Here is a 19,495-nt window from a genome sequence, read left to right as displayed (position 1 = left end):
GTCCCACAAGGGACCATCCTCGGTCCATTATTGTTTTTATTATATATCAACGATCTTCCAAATTGCTTATCAAATTGTAAACCGAGAATGTATGCCGATGACACGCACCTCACATATGCGGGAAGCAATCTTGAGAACGTTCAGTTTTGTCTAAATGAAGACCTAGAAAACGTCTTCAACTGGCTACAAGCGAACAAACTCACGTTGAACATGACTAAAACCGAATTCATGCTAATAGGGTCGAGGCAGAGACTGAATACTCTCACAGCTTCTCCAACAATTAGAATGAACAATACTCAAGTGAGCCAGGTTTCAGCTACAAAATCGCTTGGTGTAATAATAGACGATAAACTCGATTGGCATAGTCACATCGAAAAACTAACGAAAAAGATCGCCTCTGGTATCGGGGCCCTAAAGCGAATTAGGCACCTGATCCCAGCATCAACCTTACATCTCATCTACGTAGTCACTAAAACATGGAACGACCTACAACCACCTAAAACCACCTAAAACCATCTACAACCATCTACAACCACCTACAACCACCTCAAAAAATTCAACAAGCACCTACAACCACCTAAAAAACATCTACAACCACTCGCAAACAATCTAAAACCATCTAAAACAAGGTATAACTGTCTGAAATAAGGCGAGACGACAACATGTCACGTACATGAAATACGAGAATCGAACAAAACATCCACTCCCCCTCCCCCAAAAAAAAATCTTACTCTTACTCTTACTCTCCCTGGTCCCTTGCGTCATCAACCATTAAGCTTAACACAAACCTTCCACCGCACTGTCCTCATATGTTGGGAGGGCTGGGATATGAGTTTGATTTTGTTTCCTCTCTCTCTTGTGAAACTTATCGACAATTTGATTATAATTTAAGCAACAACTGATGGTTTGTGATTTTAAATTGTTTTAAAATCATGTTTAAAATGTCACATTACCAGTGATTACATATGGTGGGAAACCTGGAATATGTCTGGAAAATTTCATTTAGAATCTTAGCGGGAGCAAAACGTGGTCATGAGTCACCATTGCATAATTGTCACCATTCGTACAACTGCGAGCGGTATGAATGCAGGCACGATGGCGTTCTTACGAAAGGAAAATCCGGAAGGTACGTACAGTTCCTTCTTATTCATACTTTCTCTAAACTGCTTGAATTCCGCCTTTTCTCTTAAAATCCGTCTAGTTGTTATCTCCGCCAGCCCGATTGAAAGCCACGACGTTATATAACACCTAATGTGACTGTTTTTTAGCCATAGTGGTACTCAGTGATTCGGATGAAAACGAAGAGAATGAAGAAAAGAAAATTCCAAATAAAGTACGAAAGGTGAGTAACAAAAGCTGTTCACGGAGACTATTAATACATAGACTGTTCACAGTCCCCAATTTTCGCGTAATATCGTCGAGATCGAGCGCTGTGCGTTACGGGCTGCCATCTAGCAGGAGTGTCAAAACTACTAATCCCCGCCGCCTCTTTGGTACATTAAAATCATTCAAGGTTTTAACGGTAAGACGCACTATATCTCGACAAGTAATAGTTGACACTACAGCTGCCCCCGCTCTGTATATTGTCGTTAGTATTCTTGATCGTTGCGTAGCTTTTTGAAATATACCCATTCAAAATTAAGATTTTCTCACATATTCCATACACTTACAATAGGTGAGAGTAAAAAACAGGAAACGCGTAGTTTTATGCACTGGTTCAGTTCGATTTACGCAGCTTTGATCTGAAAGCATAATTTATTCTAAACCATAAGACAAAAATTAATTAGAAGTTTTATTTTTTCGCGATTTCTCTTTTACTTTCTACATACAATTCCTTTCATTTGCATGAGAGTAAGTCTGACAAATGAACGGATTTGATCAATTCACGTTCGCGCGTTCTAGCCTTTTTTAAAACTGTATTATTCCCGGAAGGACATCGGTGAGCAAGGAATAAGTTAGCACACAATAGCTGTGGTCACACTTCAGACTTTTTACCTGGGGAAATTGATTTTTTAAGTGCGACTGATTTTTCCCTTGGTAACTTACCTCAGGGAAATTTTATCGTCTGGGGCTTGGATATGTTTCGAGAACAATAGACTTTCCCTTGACAGCTACCCCAAAGCGATAGCTTGGGAAAAAGAAATACCTAGGTTGCTAGCTAATAGACACTCATCGGCGAAGGTCCTGATGACAGAACCGGACATAGCTCACGCGATGAAAAAAATTGGGGGGTACGGGTTGTCTACGTCTTCGCCTGTTTCACCTTGAGACATTGAATTAACGTAAGAAGTAACAGCGAGATAAAAGAAAAAAACGTCTCTTTGATCGGCTAGATCCTTGCGCATCTTGCTCTCTTGAATTTATGCTCCAAAAAATTCAACTGTGCGTGAAAACCTTGGAAGCCGATAGCGGTAGTGCGACTTTCCCAGAATTTTTTACTTAGGTAAAACAAACCCCGAGATTAATTTAACTCGTAAGATTTTTGATGAATTTGCCCTAGGTAAATCGGTTTTACCTTGGTAAAAGTCCGTAGTGTGACCACATCTAATATGATTGTCGGCGAATTCTGTAATCATCCATCGCTCTGCTAGTGATAATCTAGCCGTTAATTCACTCGTCTTGCTTGTTTGGGACTGAGTGTTATTCCCCCGAAGAGAGAGAAAGAGGACGCCTTCCATTCAACAAAAATTCCGGTTTGAAATTTCGGAAGTTCCACGTGCCCGATACATTCCGGTTGAATAGACCCGACCTAGGCCACTGCGCGTTTGGTTGGTTGTTGGTTTTGTAAGCAGGATAAAAGAGAGGGGTATTGGGACAACAATTTTGCCAAATGGAAAGGGACACTTCGGTCTCACGGATCGAAATGACCAGACCGATCAAGGTGGACCACCTCCTGAGCTGATCCCGAATATTCGGTTCGGACCAAACCTTCGATGTGTAAACAAAAATTTCCGGAATTTCGGGTTCAATGGAAAGCGCCCAGAATGTCCAATCAAAGATTTGTGAACTCGTGTCTGGCAAACTCTCCAAATGTTTACATATACACATAATCGTTTACAAGAAGCATACTGCCATTAAGTTTTGAAATCAGGAGAACGCTTCGAGCAGCCAAAGATGAACACTTGACACTTGCTGATTTGTTTAACGACTGACCATTATTGCCTGTTTCTGAGAACCATCATAACTGGATTCATGGAGACTTCTTTTGAGATTTAAAACCCGAAAATGAAGGAGGCAATTTGTTTTCTTTCCGGAAGCTGCTATCGATGGATGAGGCTACTACACAGGGAACCCATGCAAACCAAAGTGGGAGAAGCGGGGTCGAAGTTAGGCGTCAATTACCAGCCGCTGTTCGGGAAAATGAGCCCACACTCATCCCCCCCCTCCCCCCGGGAGGAGGAGGATCAAAGACCAGACCCGGAGACGGCGGAAACGGAGCCTATTTAAGTCTTTGACGGGCGCTTCCGAAGTTTATAACCCACTTAGATCCCCTAAAACATCATCAGACTTTTTCCATAAAGTTTGATTTTGAACTCGCCTCTTAAATGTAAACTTAAGACGGGTGGTACTGTTGGTAACGACATTTTTGACCAAATATTCATTAAATCGGAAAAACTGACTTTCTTTTTCATAGCCTCTTATTTAGTTGTACAAAGTTACGCCCACCGAGTGAAAGCAACGTTTCCGCGACTAATATAATTATTACAGTTCCTTATATTTCATTTTATACATAGATGGAAGAAGATACAGAAAACATGCCTCTGTTAATGGATAAAGACAAGTATGTAACTGTTTGACCTTGTTGTTACAGTAAGCCAAAACCGGGTCAGTATAAAGCACGAACTTGGTATAAAACTTTGGACTGGATATAAAACTGGCACTAGGTATATGAAATGCGGGCTAAAGACTGGGTAATAAGAACCGGACTGAGTTCTTTAGGCAGAATGCCTCGACGGGGATGCTCCTCGTCTCCACTGTCGTTTCCAGAAAATAAATATGTATCTATATAAATAGGACTGTGACTATGACTGTGAAAGTGGATAATCACGAACGTGTTAGGAACGTTTGTTTTAAAAATATAATGAAACGGAACTACTCACTCCCGTTTTCTTTGGACTGTCCATTAGATATCTCCTGTAAGTAGCCTAGACGACAGGCGTTTCGTTCGGGTACGCGAATGGCGTTTCTGCTCGAGCTACCCCCTCAGCAAAAGAACGCATAGCATTGGTTATTGCTTTTTCCAATCATATCCCATGAGATTTTCTATTCATTTTGTTCATTCATTCATTCATTCATGTCTTTATTTACTGTTTCATTTCTTTATTCAATCTTTTTTAATCATCATTCGTCAGTCACTTAGTATCCATAAAACCCTCATCTATACATGAGTCTCAAAAATGGGGTCCTCGGTGTGTAATAAATTACCACTTATCAAAACTAGGTTATTCAAACAGAAACTTATTGTTTTTTTCAGAAGCTTAAAAACAACAGAAGATATGGACCATTGTACTATCCTAAACATCCTACTTGAAAACCCGGAAGAATTAGATTTGAAACACAAGCCCTCTGCTATAAGGGAGGATAAGATTTTTACTCTCGATCAGAGGGTGATACCCATAGCTTCTGCAGAAGCAGATGATAACGGAGCATACCTTTCCAAAGGAAATGCAAAGCGCTACTACCAATACAGCAGTACTTCCGGGTCTCGTACAGTCCATTTGGAAAATGGGTTGTTCTTTGCCAATAGAAAAGCAGCGAAAGGCTACAAAAAGGATTATGTTCCGCCGGAGGAGGTTTATGAACTTACAAGACATTACAAAACGAACAAAGCCAACCCGTCATTTTCAAGGACTTTTGTCACAGTTAAAGCAGTCAATGAACGAGAACCAAAGCCTTGGTATTTGGTCATGTATAAGTGGGCAGGTGGAACTAAAGAGTTTATCTTACAGCGCCATGGTAACGCCATGAAACCTACGGTATCAGCCTATTTCCGGAAAGATCCTGTAGTTTCTGAGACGATTGACGAGTATCTAGACCAAGGACTGTCTATTGATAACATATACGCTACAATGTCAAAACAAGTTTGTCAAACTGTCAGTGAAACTATCTCAGGACCAAAAATGATAGAAAACCGAAAGTTCCACAAGAAAGCATCTGAAGAAACACGGGATACTGCTGAGAAGCACAGCGAAGCGGAATCGTTGATATCGAGCCTTAAGAGCGTATCAAGCATAAATACTGTGTCCTTTACGAAAACACAATACTCATGTGTAAACATTCCTGAACATGTGCTAGAGGATGTACACAGATTCTGTGTACTTGGGAACAGTATATTGCAAGTGGACACAACCTTCGAACTAGTTGATGGTTTGTGGCTTACAGACACCACTTTCAGTCACGAGGCCCTGATAAACCACCGAAATGGAAAGCACCCTGAATTTCCGGGCCCTAGTTTCTGGCACTTTAAGAAGGACCGCGAAACCTATCGCAGGTTTGCAGGTGAATTAGCCATTGCCAAGCCAGAACTACTTAAAATCAAGAAGGTTGGTCATGACCTCGACAAGGCAATAGCCAAAGGCATGACAGATATTTTTGAGGAGGCTCAAAACGTGTGGTGCACACAACACATGAAAGAACGAGATGCCCAAAAGCTGAAAACAATGGGATGTAACGAAAGCACACAGAGGAGAATTATGGCTGACATCTACGGATGTCAACAACAGATACTACTGGAAAACGGTCTAGCCGACTCAGAAGACCCAGCTGACTATGAAGCAAAGCTAGCGAGCTTGAAGGACGTCTGGGATGGCCTGGTCCCAGGTTTTTATGAATGGTTTGACAAGCACCGCTCTGAAAAATTCAAGACTTGCCTCATTTATTCAGCTCGCCAAGAACTTCGGCTAGGCGGGCGTTTCTATACCAACGGGCTTGAATTGAAGCATAAGCTACAAAAGAAACGCTTGCGGGAGAGCGAAGTGCCAAAAGAAGTTGCCAAAGTGACCGAAACACTGGAAGGTTGGACCAAGGAATTCTACGCAGAGGAGGAAAGGGCCCTAAGAGGTTTGGGAAAATATCGCCTTGCTCCTGGATATGAACACTTCCTGGTCGATCCCGTCGCCTGGAATAAATGGGGTCCCCAGCGACAGGCGCAGCATTTGTCTAGTTTTCGGCAATTCACACCCAAATCTTACAACACTTACAAGAAGCCGAGTGCTGCTGGTCTCAAGGCAGCTCCTTCAAAGAAAGTACGAAGATGCAATCTTCCAGAGCCGGAGCTATTTCTAACTAGAACAGATCCAGAGCCTCAAGTGGTGACTCCCTTGCGACTCTACAAAGGCGCCAATAATAATCAGTGGGAGGTAATTGTAACTCTTTTTCCCTTACTTTAACAATTTCAATTGTATGTTTATTAGTTTTAATTTTGGTTTTCGGTCCCTTTTTTAATTATCTAGCCATTCTATTTCAGGTAGTTTATTTGTGTGTATATTTGTGCTTTTTTTTCGTTTGTTGATTTGTTATTTTCGTCATCGTAATATTGGTCGTGTTGTGTTTCTCGCCAATTTTTTGGTAACACTGCAGCATAATATGAAATGGATACCTAGACGGCCCGTCATTATGGGAATCACGAGTAGGATGAAACAGGCCCTTGTCGTGAAAACCAATAGGTCCTTTTATGGAATAATGTAATTGACGGAAACCTTTTTTCTTGTAGGTTACAAAAAGCTCGTCGCAAGGTCCTGCGCTGGGTTTCTTGGACCCGGAAAGAATTACTGGAAAACAATACCAGTTGGTGAGCAGGGACGACCACAAACTTTGCCCCAAGACTGTACAACGATGCGAACAATGTAGGACAGCGTTTAATTTGACAGACAAGGTGATAGTGAAAAGTGTAGGAATTAGAGAACGTACTGAAAAGACAGGCAAAGTAGTCAAATACTCGGGTAATGTTTACTTCCATTACCTCAAACAATGTCTCAAGGAGTACGATCAAAACTTTTCTTTTTCTGCTATTACTGTGCCTGCCCGTACCCTTCCATTTCTTCCTGAAGGAGGGCAGGCGGTACTGGAAGCCAAAGGGCTCATTATAGAGAAGTAGGGCAGAAATCACCGACAGCCAGCGGTCAAATTTGCGGGCTCATGCCTGTTTTACATTTCTTTCAAAATATTGGCACAGAAATGTCAAAATTGTTGTTAAAAGTAAAGAATCAAGCTTTAAAGTATATTTTACATCTTTAAAGGCAATGTAAAAGCACCAAAAGCTTTCTTTCGTTAAAAAAAGAGTTGCGCATACCCATACGTTCTAGTCACGCTTGCTGTCACGGGTTGTCACGGACATCACACCATAGCCAGATAAAAAATACAATCGGAGGCTGCTATCTATGCAAAACAGCGGTTTTCCCACGTATAATGATATATTTCATGTAAGCTTTTCCGACTTTGATGTTCAAAAACGGCGGAATCTTGTTTTGTGCTGCAGAAGCGACAAAACTGTTCATGTCTTCGGCAATTTCGGGCGCCATTGGCTCGTAATTTCATCTGTATCTTTAACTTCTTGAGGAAATTTTTGGATGCAACATTCTGCCGTAGAAATCGTTTAAAATGAAAGATAATAGGCCCAAGTTTGTACCGCGACTTTCGCAGGTTTTCGGCCGCACCTTTCTCGTCTTTAATATTGGTAATTTTAGCTGATATACAGTGTTTGTATGGCGAGATACATGGCGCTGGCGTAATTTGCCGAGGAAACGAGAGTAAGGACCTCAAAACTACGCACAAAGTAGCCTCATTCTGCCACAATAACATAGCGACGTTCGCTGGTGTGAAAATCCTTTTCAGTTCATTGTAATTATTAAGAATTTCTCTCTCGCCATACAAATCCTTATTAGAGTCAGACATTTGTAAAGGTCATTAGGATCCGTAATGCGCATGCTTAGCGGCCATGCTGTCCTCAATTTCTGCCCATAATAATAATAATAATGTTTATTACTTATATTGCGCAGTCTAACATGCAAAAAAGATATGATCGAATGCGCATTACATTAATAGTGTCCCAAGGAGAGCGAGGAATTCACGGCCTTAGTGATGATAGGGAGAAGCGTATCGGACATGCCGACTACTAAATTGGTCGGCATAGGATCAAGTTGTAGATCAAGTTTCCCTTCCAGAAAAGTGAATGGAATTTTTTTTGTTGTTACAGTTCAAAATTAAGGAAATTGCGACTTGCATAAAAGTTGCCGAAGGCCGAATGGGCTATTGGCTCAGAGCCCATTCGGCTTGAGGAATAATTTGTAAATATTTGTTGGTTACAGTTCAAAGAAATTGCGACATGTCAAAAAAGTTGCAAACACTTTTAGTAAATACTGGGTTTATGAAAATGCATTAGATTTCCATTCTTGATTCGAAAATTACATGGGTATTACAATTAAAAAATTAGGAATTATAGCAACTAAGAATTATAGCAACTTGAATGAAAGTTGACAAAGGTTTAAGAAAACACATTTAGTCATACATGTATTTAGAAATATATGTCGGTTACAGTTCAAAAAGAAAGAAATTGGAACTTGAATCTAGGTTGCAAAGACTGAATTTTAACATTTGTGCTGAAGTCGAGCTAGCTTAGAACGGAATTAGCACGACATTTGAAACAGGCCTTATTTAAGATGGATGTGTATGTCGAGGTAGCGGATTTCATACACTTAGCACTGCAGCGTAAAGCAGATATTGCAATGTACTTTTGACATCGCAATTAAAAGGTTTATGGATATAACTCTACTGACTTTCAAGGCCAGGTTGATCGAAGCACGGTTAAGGTAACCCAGGGTTAGTGCAAATTAAATTGAAATCGTATATGAGAGCCTTAAAAGCACTTTCAGTATAATTCGTTTTTTAATACAATTTGACTGCATGCTCTGAAAAAAAAAAATAAAGAAAATTATCAGAGAAAATGCTTTTTAACAAGAGGAAAAGAAACCCCAGTCAAAATATAACCCTGCCTTCGCGCTAATCGGCGGAAAGCGGGGCCCGGCATATGTAACATCAGCATCATCTTTTAACAAATAAAATTTGATTTACATTGATGAACTTAGCGTCTTTTCTGCATTACAAATACCCTTTTCTTCAAGAATGCCTGCCGACCAACTTTCCCTGATCGCTTTCCAGACGTTTCAACTAGACGAATCTTTTTCTGGATTCGTCAGAGTTTCCATATTCGCTATTCGCAGGAGTGGGGAATTCGAAAAGACAGTGCGGTTACACTACACATATAGAATTCAAGATGACTATTATGACTGTATATAAAGTTTTAAACTTTAGTTTTGGGATTCAAAGTTTCCGGAAACACAAGCAAACCATGGTACATCGTTTTAACCAGTCTCTTCTACTTTCCAATCTTAGCCTCCAACCCCGGCCCACACTTTTCTCTACTAGCCTTTTTTTTTTTTTAGTCCTAGCCTCCCCCCCCCCCCCTCCCCATTGTTTAGGGTGAACCAAGATGTAGTCTCTCGCAGAATCCACGTGTCTCATTTGTAGAGCCTGATTTTATACAACTATTAACCCGTTTACAGTTGCACGAATTAGAAAACATTATATAGTGATATTTGATGATTATTTTCAGCAAAATGAATCAAAACGTTCTTACCAGTGACGGCCCTTGGCGGGGAGGGCAGACCCGAATATGTGATCCAAATTTTTCGTTCCGTTTTAGCTCGTAAAGCACCAGCTACTCTAGACTGTGCCAGGCTCCAAGATAGTATGGTGGGGACGTATTTACAACGAGCAAAGCGAAAACAAGAAGCGGGCATATCCCATCACTCCCAAGAAGAGTTGGCTTCCAAAACATAATAAAGGTATATAAAAATCCAGGTTAATTACTTTAAATACAATCATTCACTTTTAAAATTTTTCAAATCATTTTTATTAATTTCGGCTCGTCTTACCCTGTTTTCTTCTGAATCAATTGCATTATAGATTTTATTTCAATAACATTTTTAACAATGATTACACCTACTAGTCTCCGTTTCCTTTGTCGTGACGCCGGGGAGTTTAGCCTTGCGTGATGAAACAGGAAACGGGTGTGAAAGACATTAGGGTTAATCTAAAGGAGTCACCGGGAATGTACAAACATATTTGGTGGATGATAAACAGATGCTAAGAAAATTAACTTGTCCTTAGGAATGTAATCCGCCACCTCAGAACAAAACAGCAGTGAGGCACACTCCGAGAGAGAGAGAAACCCTACCTTGTGCTATTATGTAAACAAATGAAACGTGAACCAAAACGTCTCACTGGTACCCAGGGTAGAAAAAGCTAAATCAAGTAAGTCTTTCGACTACGAGTTTTTTATTTTATTTTATTATTTTTTGTGACTTGATAGTTCATTTTGTAAAGTTCTTTAATTATTCTTCTATTATACTTAGCATGATCTCGTATTTCATTTCGTGACTTAAGCCAATGGTTACAAGGGACCAGGGAGAGTAAGATATTTTTGGGGGGGGGGGAGTGGATGTTTTGTTCGATTCTCGTATTTCATGTACGTGACATGTCGTCTCGCCTTATTTCAGACATTTATACCTTGTTTTAGATGGTTTTAGATTGTTTGCGAGTGGTTGTAGATGTTTTTGAGGTGGTTGTAGGTGGTTGTTGAATTTTTTTGAGGTGGTTGTAGGTTGTTGTAGATGGTTTTAGGTGGTTTTAGGTGGTTTTAGGTGGTTGTAGGTGGTTGTAGGTCGTTCCATGTTTTAGTGAATACGATCTCATCTACCAAGCTTTAGTAAAACCTCACTTTGATTACTGTGACATTGTTTGGGGTAGCTGTGGGAAAACGCTACGAGACAAACTGCAGAAATTGCAGAATAGATCAGCCCGTGTGTTGACATTCTCTAACTATGATGCTGATGCAACTGAGCTACTCGAGTTTTTAGGGTGGAAAAATCTTGCACGCCAGCAGGAAATCCATAAAGCCACCATGATGTTTAGATGTCTGCACGGGCTAGCTCCAAGGTATCTATATTCAAAGTTTACGTGGCGTGACTCTGCTTATGACCTCAGGGACTCTGAAAATAAGCTTAATGTTCCACTACCGCGCACTAATTATTACAGAAAAAGCTTTAGCTACAATGGCGCCACATTATGGAACAGTTTACCACGCGATATAAGGAACACAGAGTCTCTGGGGTTATTTAAACGTAAGATCAATGACATTTTTTAAGTCTAACGCACGGCATTCACGGAAAACAGCTTTAGTGTTATAGTATGTAGTTTTAATTTTAAATATCTTAGCGTATGTGATATGTATTTTTATAGGCTGATGAATTGATCGTGTCTAAATAAATAAAGATTACAATACGCACATGACTAAAACTAAGTGTTGATTTTTTTCCTTTACCGAGTGTTATAATTATGAACATTATATGTGAAAGGTAGCTGCGTTGTAAACCTGTTTATTTATCTTTTGTTGTGCTAAATTTGCCATGAGTTTTAGTCGCGGCATGAGAAGTCGCACAGCATGTGAAAACGAACTTGACCTACCGAACATACGTTTCGTGGTCACGTCTGCATGTTTTTAATGAAACATATGCTTGTAAGCGTGAGAAAATCACGGGAACCTTTCCACACTTCTCAAAATAGAACGACGTTCAGCCACAGCTCCAAACGTAGACTAGCGTAAGAGCAAGCACTAGTTGCGAGTCCTTTAATAAGAGCTTTTCTTCGTCCACGAATACATTTTAGACCTCGAGTAACACTAGCTGAAGAGAGGTTGCATGGGGTCATCGCGTGGGAATTTCTCATGGCGTTAAAAGACAAAAGGAAGTTAGCAGAAGGCAGCCGTCCGTCATTCCGGCATTCCGTCGTTCAGGGTTTTGGATTTGGGGTCATATTCCGTCATTCCGTCATTCCGGCATTCTATCGTTCCTGGTTTTAGGGTCGCCCGAAAGACAAGGGTTCTTTTATGCATTACATTAACGACGAACTCAGACTTATTCGAAATCGCTAAAAAAAAAAAAAAAAAAAAAACATTTTTGAGGCAAAAGGACTACTATACACCACAGGTAAAGTAATTCAACGTTTATTTATCAACGATTTATGTACATAGTCAGCAATATATCACTATAGGTGAGGCAAACGGTAAATCTGGTACATTCACTATAAAACAACAGTCGGCTACACAAACAGATTGTATGGGCCCCCTGTGATGTTACAAGGCTTTCCTGTTTTGGCTCAGAGAAGGCAGTTTCTATGACTTACTTATCCTGAATTTTCTCTTCCCCGACCGAGTCGGCTTTCAAGTCAAGGCCGAACTAGAGTTTGCATTGTATTTTGCTCTCACGAGGGATAGACGCTCGAAACGAAATACCCAAAATAAGAAACAAAACACGACAAACGAAAACAAAAAACAGTCTAGCTCAGACCACAGTGTTCCGTGATATTTTTGTCTTTCATCAAGTCCAACAGATGAAATATGTTATAAAGCAAGTCCTTTACGACGCATAATTTTATCACAAAAAGTTCAACAGCTTTAAGAAAGAAGAAAGGCTGATAAATTGGCCACCGTAACGATTACAAAAGCTGACGTTTCGACCGTTAGCCCTTAAGAAAGAAGAGACTGGCACTTGGTCTAAATGACGTTAGCGAGTAAACAAACAGCAAATAAACAGGAAACTTCTATTTTCTCACATGACGAACATGACGTACAATGATACGCGTTTGATTCCGTAAATCTCATTTCCAGTCTTCAAATTTAGATCACGGTTATTCTGATGAAAATGGCCGCTCGCGCATTACGCAAGATTTGTTCTCTAACAACTCTTTTACCTTTGAAACATTCTTTGATTTTAGCTCCAAGAACTACATCTTTATTTGCAAACAAAAATGTCCGTGTGCGAATGGCTGGTACATCCACGTCAAAAGCGAAGGAGAATAAAGATATGTAAGTTAAAGTTTATATCTCTCGATTATCTTTTAAATTATGTTCATTGTTTGAACCACAAAGGAGCTAAACAAATGCATATTTACCTCACTTTTTACGATCATTTGCCAGTATACAGACTTTCCGAAATTGAATACAGCATTTATTAAGGTTTTTAAGCTAATTCCGCTTAAAATCCAATGAGTTAACTAAGTTGTTTAACGTAAAATATATTAGTGACATCTGAAGTCAGGATTCATCCATTACTAAAGTATTTCGCAGTTCAGCCCCTTTGAGAATAAATAAATTTGGCAGATTAAGAATCTAATCTTCCCCGTGATTCTAATATCTTCAAATCTGAAATGAAACGACAAACAAAGTAAACTTTTTGGGGGAAAAAATACTTATCCTCGATTAAAACCATGTTTGCGATTTCACGAGTCTCAGTTTGTATAAGTTACATAATTATCTAATAACCATGATTTAAATGTAATAATATAATCATAATAATTATTATAAAAGATACCTGGGCCAAAACATACCTTCTGAGTTAAGACAGGAAAAAAGCTGCCAAGTGTCAAAGTAACATTCATGAGTGTTTTTGTGTTGTGTCAGCCTCAGTTCTCAAAACATCCACTTGCAGGATTGTATGGCAGATACTCTTTGCATTAGCAAGTTTTTCCATTTAAATAATGCAATGTATCATGTCCCGTTAGTATACACCGAATCGAAATATGGCGTCCAATTTGAATTGCCATTGTTCTGGACTGAGTTAAGCCTCTCACACATGTGATAATCCTTTTGTGTTTACACGTCAAGACAAGGCTAGTAAGTCCAAAACAATGGTAATTCAAATCGGACACCATATTTCAATTCAGTGAATGCTGAATGTAAAAACAAGCAGACAGTATTTATGGAAATTTTGGGAATTCAATCTATCTTAAGAACTCCTTGGTTTGATTCCCTGAAAGGTTTGAAAAAAATGATGGTAAAATTATTCTAACCCATTGACTGCTAAGAGCAACCAGCATCTAATTTCTCCTTACAATACCAACCCTTAATCAATCATTAAGGTCACAGGAATTGAGGAAATGATCACTAGCTAAAGCAGCTCTTATTAAACCAAACTCTGCTCATCAGTACCTCAGGAAATGTATAGAAAACAGTATGGAGAAAAAACATACTGGCATTAGGTTGTAGTGGGTTTAGGGAAACTTAAGTGTTAGTTAAAACTCTCTGAAGGTTTTTCAACACCAAGTATCTTGGACTTTGGTAATTCTGAGCACTTTTTTTGCGCATATCAAAATTTATTTTCACCTCTTTTTCAGGGTGTCAGTAAGTTTTATTGATAGAGATGGAGACAAGATGACTGTTAATGCAAAAATAGGTGATAGTTTATTGGATGTAGCAAAAGACAATGATCTTGATTTAGAAGGTAAGTACAGAATTTTATCATTCCTTAAACTTTAAAGTAATGCCTTCTTTATACAGGCTTTTAAATTAAAAGCGTCTTTGTCCATATTCCTTTTAATTTTATTTAACCCATTAATGGCCACAGCTTTTGTGGAAAACTGTGTTTTGAAGCTAGTCGAGCAGATTTCGGGTCACTGTTGTGGTTTTAAAAGCTCAAACTTACCAAAAACCCCTTGACAGCTCGTACACTTGACGGCCTTTCGATCCAAATGCAAAATGGCAGCCTGAAAATCTCGGGCATGCGCAGAAAGCAAAATTTCGAGATAGTTTTTGGGTTGAAAAGTAATGCCCCACTTACGACTTTTACTTTTCTCTCTTTCTCCTGCCCTTTTTTTCCCCTCTCCTTGCCTGAAGTTTCTCCTCACTTGCTGGAAAGTGAGTAGGCTTCATTTTGGTGTAGAGATTTTTCAGAAACTACTCATTATTTTCAAACCACATGCTCAGAAAGGTAGGTGGGTAATGGAAAAAGATTTTCGTCCAGATTTACAGCTCAAAGTTACATGGTTTTTTGGCTATTTCTCCAATCTCCTTCACTCAATTGCGCTCATTCTGGTATCGTTTGTAAGATATTTTCAACCTGTTCAAGTATGTGCTCAAATTCGTGCTCCAGGGTTAAAAGTGATGACGTCACAAGGCGTAGAAAGGGTGTGGGTCCCCATGGGCACATACGGACGCACTGAACATCAATAGGTTAATACATGTACATGTGCCATGATATCCAATAAAGGCTAATCGATTTCCCATGAACTGTACCTCAGAATGTTTGACAAGCACTTTCCTTTTCCTGTGAAAGTACTACTTTTTGTTTAAAAAGGATTCATCACCTTTCCACTTGTCATTTAACCGTCTCACAATCTCACATTGCCCAAATGCAATATCTTGACTGGCCAAAGGGCTTTTGGCTATTGTGTGGCAAAGAGCCTTAACCTTTTTAAAAGAAAATTTTTACAAATATTTTAAATTCACAGACCATAAGAAGTTATTTTATTATTGAAATGTAAGCAGTTTTTATAATCTATATTTTTATCTGTAGATAGTTTTATCTTAATTTTTTTTTGTAACTTAGTATTTTGATATTCATTTATGGCAGAAGAGCTCCTAAGGGGTAGCTATGTATATATGTATGTATATATGTACAGGGTAGGTTAAACACTGTCCAATGGATAAGAGTTAACAAAAATTAATGTACTATGCTATCCACTGAACAAGGATTTATTCATTGGATAGTGTTATCCATTCTTGGAACAACTACTGGGTCAGTATGCATATTCCCCATGCTGTTTTATACATTTCCTACATCATGGTGCTGATAAAAGGAAGGGTATGGTTGTTGATCATCTCCTTTATTTTCTTAACCTCAAAGTTTGATTTGGGGGTGATATTGTAAGGAGAAATTATATACTACATGTAAGGAGTTAAAGGGTGAATGTTTGCTGAATACTGAGTGTTTGTTGATCATAAGAACCAAAATTAGTCAGAAGCCCTGGTTGAAGGCATTTTATCTGGCCATTTCTTTTTAAGCTCCAGCTTCTTAAAATAGACAAAGCAGTGAACTATTTGTCTTCATTTGAAATAATTTTTTATATTATTTTAAATTTGATTTTTTTGTATGGAGAACACTTGATGACCATGCAGTGATTTGATTATAGGTGCTTGTGAAGGGACCCTGTCATGTTCTACTTGTCATTTGATCTTTGAACCTGAAGAAATGAAAACATTGAACTTGGATGAACCATCAGATGAGGAACTTGACATGCTGGACTTGGCATATGGACTGGAAGACACGTAAGTTCACTGTACCCCAGCCATATTTTAACTTAATTCAACTCCTTACAACTTGAACCTTCAAGGTTAACTGTATAAGGTTTGAGTTACCTGGAGTTGTAAACATGAGACTGATTATAAGGGAAAATATGAAGGTCAGTATGTTTCTTCATTTAGAAAATGTGCTGAAGGGAACTGAAACTGGTTTGAGCTAGCAAAAGGTGTGGGTTGTAGAAGGTTGGCATTACCCAAGGAAAAATTTGCAGTGGATGTTTGACAGAATTGACAAACCAGGGGAATGGATTTGTTCTGAGTCAGTTGAAGGTTTGTTTTAACTAGGGTTTGAGGTGCCATGATTCATTGTAGCTTAAAGGTTAACAGTTCTCTTGTCGATTAAGTTAGACAGTCATGACAAGACAATTTACAACTGCTGTAGGAAATTTTGAGGCTTTTGCAACTTGAATGCAAAGTAATCTAGGTACTGCTGACTCTAACCACATTTCATTTCCCCTCAGCATAATTTCTGTACACATTTGTTTTGCAAATTACTTAATATCTTGCTTTTTATGGCTGCTGCCCCCTCTAGAGGCAAAGCTTATAATAATATTGTCCCATTGAGTGAGTGAGTGAGTGAGTGTAACAATAGAATATGAATGACCTCTTAGCCCACAACAAAGTCTACAGAGTTTTTCCTGATATTCCTTTTTCTTAGCTTTTGTTTGTTTTGGAACATCTTTGATCATTCGACGCTTGGTGAGGATTTCTTTGGATCACTTTGAATGTTATTTGGGATTAGCATGTGATCACTCTGATTCTTGGTGCTGCTTATTTTTTGTTTTGGTGTGTTACAGGAGATAAGCATCTTACAATCATTTCAGGATGGCGTGTGAAAAAACAAAACTTTACCTTGTAGAAATGTCTTAAAAGGTGTAACTGGTACTTAATGAAGTAACAGTTACACCTTTGAAGAGAGAGCATATTACTATTTGAACCAGAAGATTAGAAGATATAATTTTTCCAGTTCATGTTGTAAAAGATTTAATAAACATCTCAAAATAATTTCAAAATGGCATCTCCAGCATGCTATTGAAAAAAGACTTTTCCTTGCAAAAATATCCAATAGGTTTGATCTGCATAATTGTGGAAACTTTGAAGAAAAATTTTATTTTTTCGAAAAGGGAGCATTTTACCGTTTGAATCAGTGACTTTAAAGCTCAAAAGAGCTACTTAATTTGCAATGAAGATTTGAAATATGATACATTGAGTTTAACAGGGTGATCCTATCTGATGGAATGATAGGAAGGTGGAATGGCAGAATATCCTACAAAGTGGAATGCCTTAATTGTTATGTGAAACAAAAGTCTCACAAGAAAGAAAATTGTTACGAAATAAGCAAATGATTTGTAATTAACAGGCAAAATTAGAATTAAAATTAAGATTAAAAGAAGCATAGTTAAAGCTTTATTGGTGGCCATTTGAAGGATACACCAATAGAGGATCAGTGAGGTTCTTGAGCTAGCCCCGATAAGTTGTCATTACTATTGCTATTGGTGATATTATGATGCAATAGAGGATCAGTGAGGTTCTTGAGCTAGCCCCTATAAGTTGTCATTACTATTGCTATTGGTGATATTATGATGCAATAGAGGATCAGTGAGGTTCTTGAGCTAGCCCCTATAAGTTGTCATTACTATTGCTATTGGTGATATTATGATGCAGTTTATTGAACTTCAGCATGCCAGGAAAAGAAAGTTTCATAAGGTGCACAGTGTAACCTATGAAACTGCACATCATTGCACTTATAAAAAATATAAATATAAATATATATATATATATATTTTCGCTCCGACGAAGGGCTAACACTCGAAACGTCAGCTTTTGTTATCGTTACGGTGGCCAATTTACCATTTCAACTTTGTTGATATATCCAAATTATTTTGTTACTCCCACCGATGCAGCCCCAAACAGTTTCTTTCGAAACTATCAGCCTTTATTCATAAATATATATAATTTATTATATAATTATTATTATTATTATTATTGTTGTTGTTGTTATTGTTGTTATTGTTATTAATATGATTATTTGTAACCATTTCATTATGGTTGTGTCAATTAGTCACTATTATATTCTTGAATCATCTTTCCCTTGTGGAATAAGGTACTCATAAATATGTGGGATGCAGCAACAGTAGGACAGCAGTAGCCATATGCAGGCTTAACTGCCTTTTTTCGTTTACATCATTTATTCAAGGCGTATGATGTTGCTTCCTCATTCTTTTAGGTCTCGTCTTGGCTGCCAGATCATTGTAACCAAGAACTTTGAAGGAATAACTTTGAGAGTGCCGAAAGCCCACAGAGATGTCCGTGATCTCTGACAGGGTCCATCAAACTAAGAAAGAACTCTTCTGTGTTATTGAATATTGTAATTTACAATTTACACCTGTTTTGTATTGCACAATTTGAATCCATATTCACTCAGTATCATACAGAAAAGAAAAGCCTACAAGTACTTAGTAAACTGACATCTACCTCCTTCATAACTTTAACCATTTTTTACTATACAATTTTAATTATGAAATGTATGTGAAGCATTGGGAGTATATTGTCTACTGAGGCCTGAATAAGTAACAGCTCAAAGCATTGGGTTGGCCTTGCAATCACTGTGCTGGACTACAGAGGAAGAGGTCTGTTCTAGAAACCTAGCTGGGTCATTGTTTTTGGGTAAAACACTTCACCGTCACAGTGCCTCTTTCCACTAGGAGCATAAATGGGTACTGGCCAATCGTCAGTAGAACCAGATGAAAATACTGGAGAGTAACTTTGATTGACTGGCATCCCATACCAGTGGCTTCATGCCATGGAAATGAGGATAAGAACCGGCTGGATGGGTCACCATGCGCAGGCGCAGACTGGGAATAGAAATTTAGGCAAGGGGATTGTGCATTGGAGCAGGAGAATTCTCTAGTCTCCATTGCAAAATGATCACCCTGTGAATGTACAATGCCAAAAAGGGAAGAATGAGTATCAGAGAGGTGCTTCCTTCCATCCTTACGTAGCTGTGCTAAAAATAAAGAAACCTTGATGAAACTATTTATCCTTTTCTGTCTCAACTTGTCTGTAGTGTTATAAATGGAATTCAGAAATTGGCAAGGCAAGGCAAAACGTTTTACAAGGCCCAATGCAAGCATGTTACCATTTAAAGAAAGAAATTAAATTTGCCATGCTATGACATGAAAGTTTCCGTGACATTGGGTATCCTTGTTCGTCCAATTTATCAGTTTTTTCAATAGTGCCCCCTTCCGATTTCCCTCTTTGTTCTGATTGGCTTCTGGGATCACTCTGATTTTAATCTTACGA

At 38.7% G+C, this 19,495-nt stretch overlaps 2 protein-coding genes and 1 long non-coding RNA gene across 4 annotated transcripts; all 3 read left to right on the top strand.

Annotated features, from left to right (window-relative positions):
- The first annotated feature begins 571 nt into the window (after positions 1–571).
- LOC111340677 (uncharacterized) lies at positions 572–9,074 on the top strand. Its single transcript, XM_088730031.1, has 5 exons — positions 572–1,126; positions 1,269–1,342; positions 3,735–3,781; positions 4,475–6,359; positions 6,713–9,074. Exons 1-5 carry the CDS (start codon positions 1,033–1,035, stop codon positions 7,094–7,096), a joined length of 2,484 nt encoding a protein of 827 aa, XP_088586157.1. The 5' UTR covers positions 572–1,032; the 3' UTR covers positions 7,097–9,074.
- Positions 9,075–10,499: 1,425 nt separating this feature from the next.
- On the top strand, positions 10,500–12,011 carry LOC148725576 (uncharacterized). Its single transcript, XR_015990544.1, has 2 exons — positions 10,500–10,995; positions 11,725–12,011. It is a non-coding gene; the product is annotated as an uncharacterized LOC148725576 (long non-coding RNA).
- A 719-nt stretch (positions 12,012–12,730) lies between these two features.
- On the top strand, positions 12,731–19,228 carry LOC111335566 (uncharacterized). Of its 2 annotated transcripts, XR_015990543.1 has the most exons (5): positions 12,731–12,922; positions 14,230–14,336; positions 16,024–16,159; positions 16,316–16,462; positions 18,420–19,228. XR_015990543.1 is itself a non-coding variant. In XM_088730029.1 (4 exons), exons 1-4 carry the CDS (start codon positions 12,753–12,755, stop codon positions 18,511–18,513), a joined length of 507 nt encoding a protein of 168 aa, XP_088586155.1. In that variant the 5' UTR covers positions 12,733–12,752; the 3' UTR covers positions 18,514–19,228. The 2 variants fall into 2 exon arrangements, 1 of the variants encoding a protein (XP_088586155.1); XM_088730029.1 differs by lacking the exon at positions 16,316–16,462 and having other exon boundaries at positions 12,733–12,922.
- Positions 19,229–19,495: the final 267 nt, after the last annotated feature.

Source organism: Stylophora pistillata, chromosome 8 (assembly GCF_964205215.1).
Source record: "Stylophora pistillata chromosome 8, jaStyPist1.2, whole genome shotgun sequence".
In the NCBI taxonomy this organism is placed as follows: Eukaryota; Metazoa; Cnidaria; class Anthozoa; order Scleractinia; family Pocilloporidae; genus Stylophora; species Stylophora pistillata.
The sequence above is the reverse complement of the archived record's forward strand: the minus strand, read 5'-3'. Positions and strand labels throughout refer to the sequence as shown.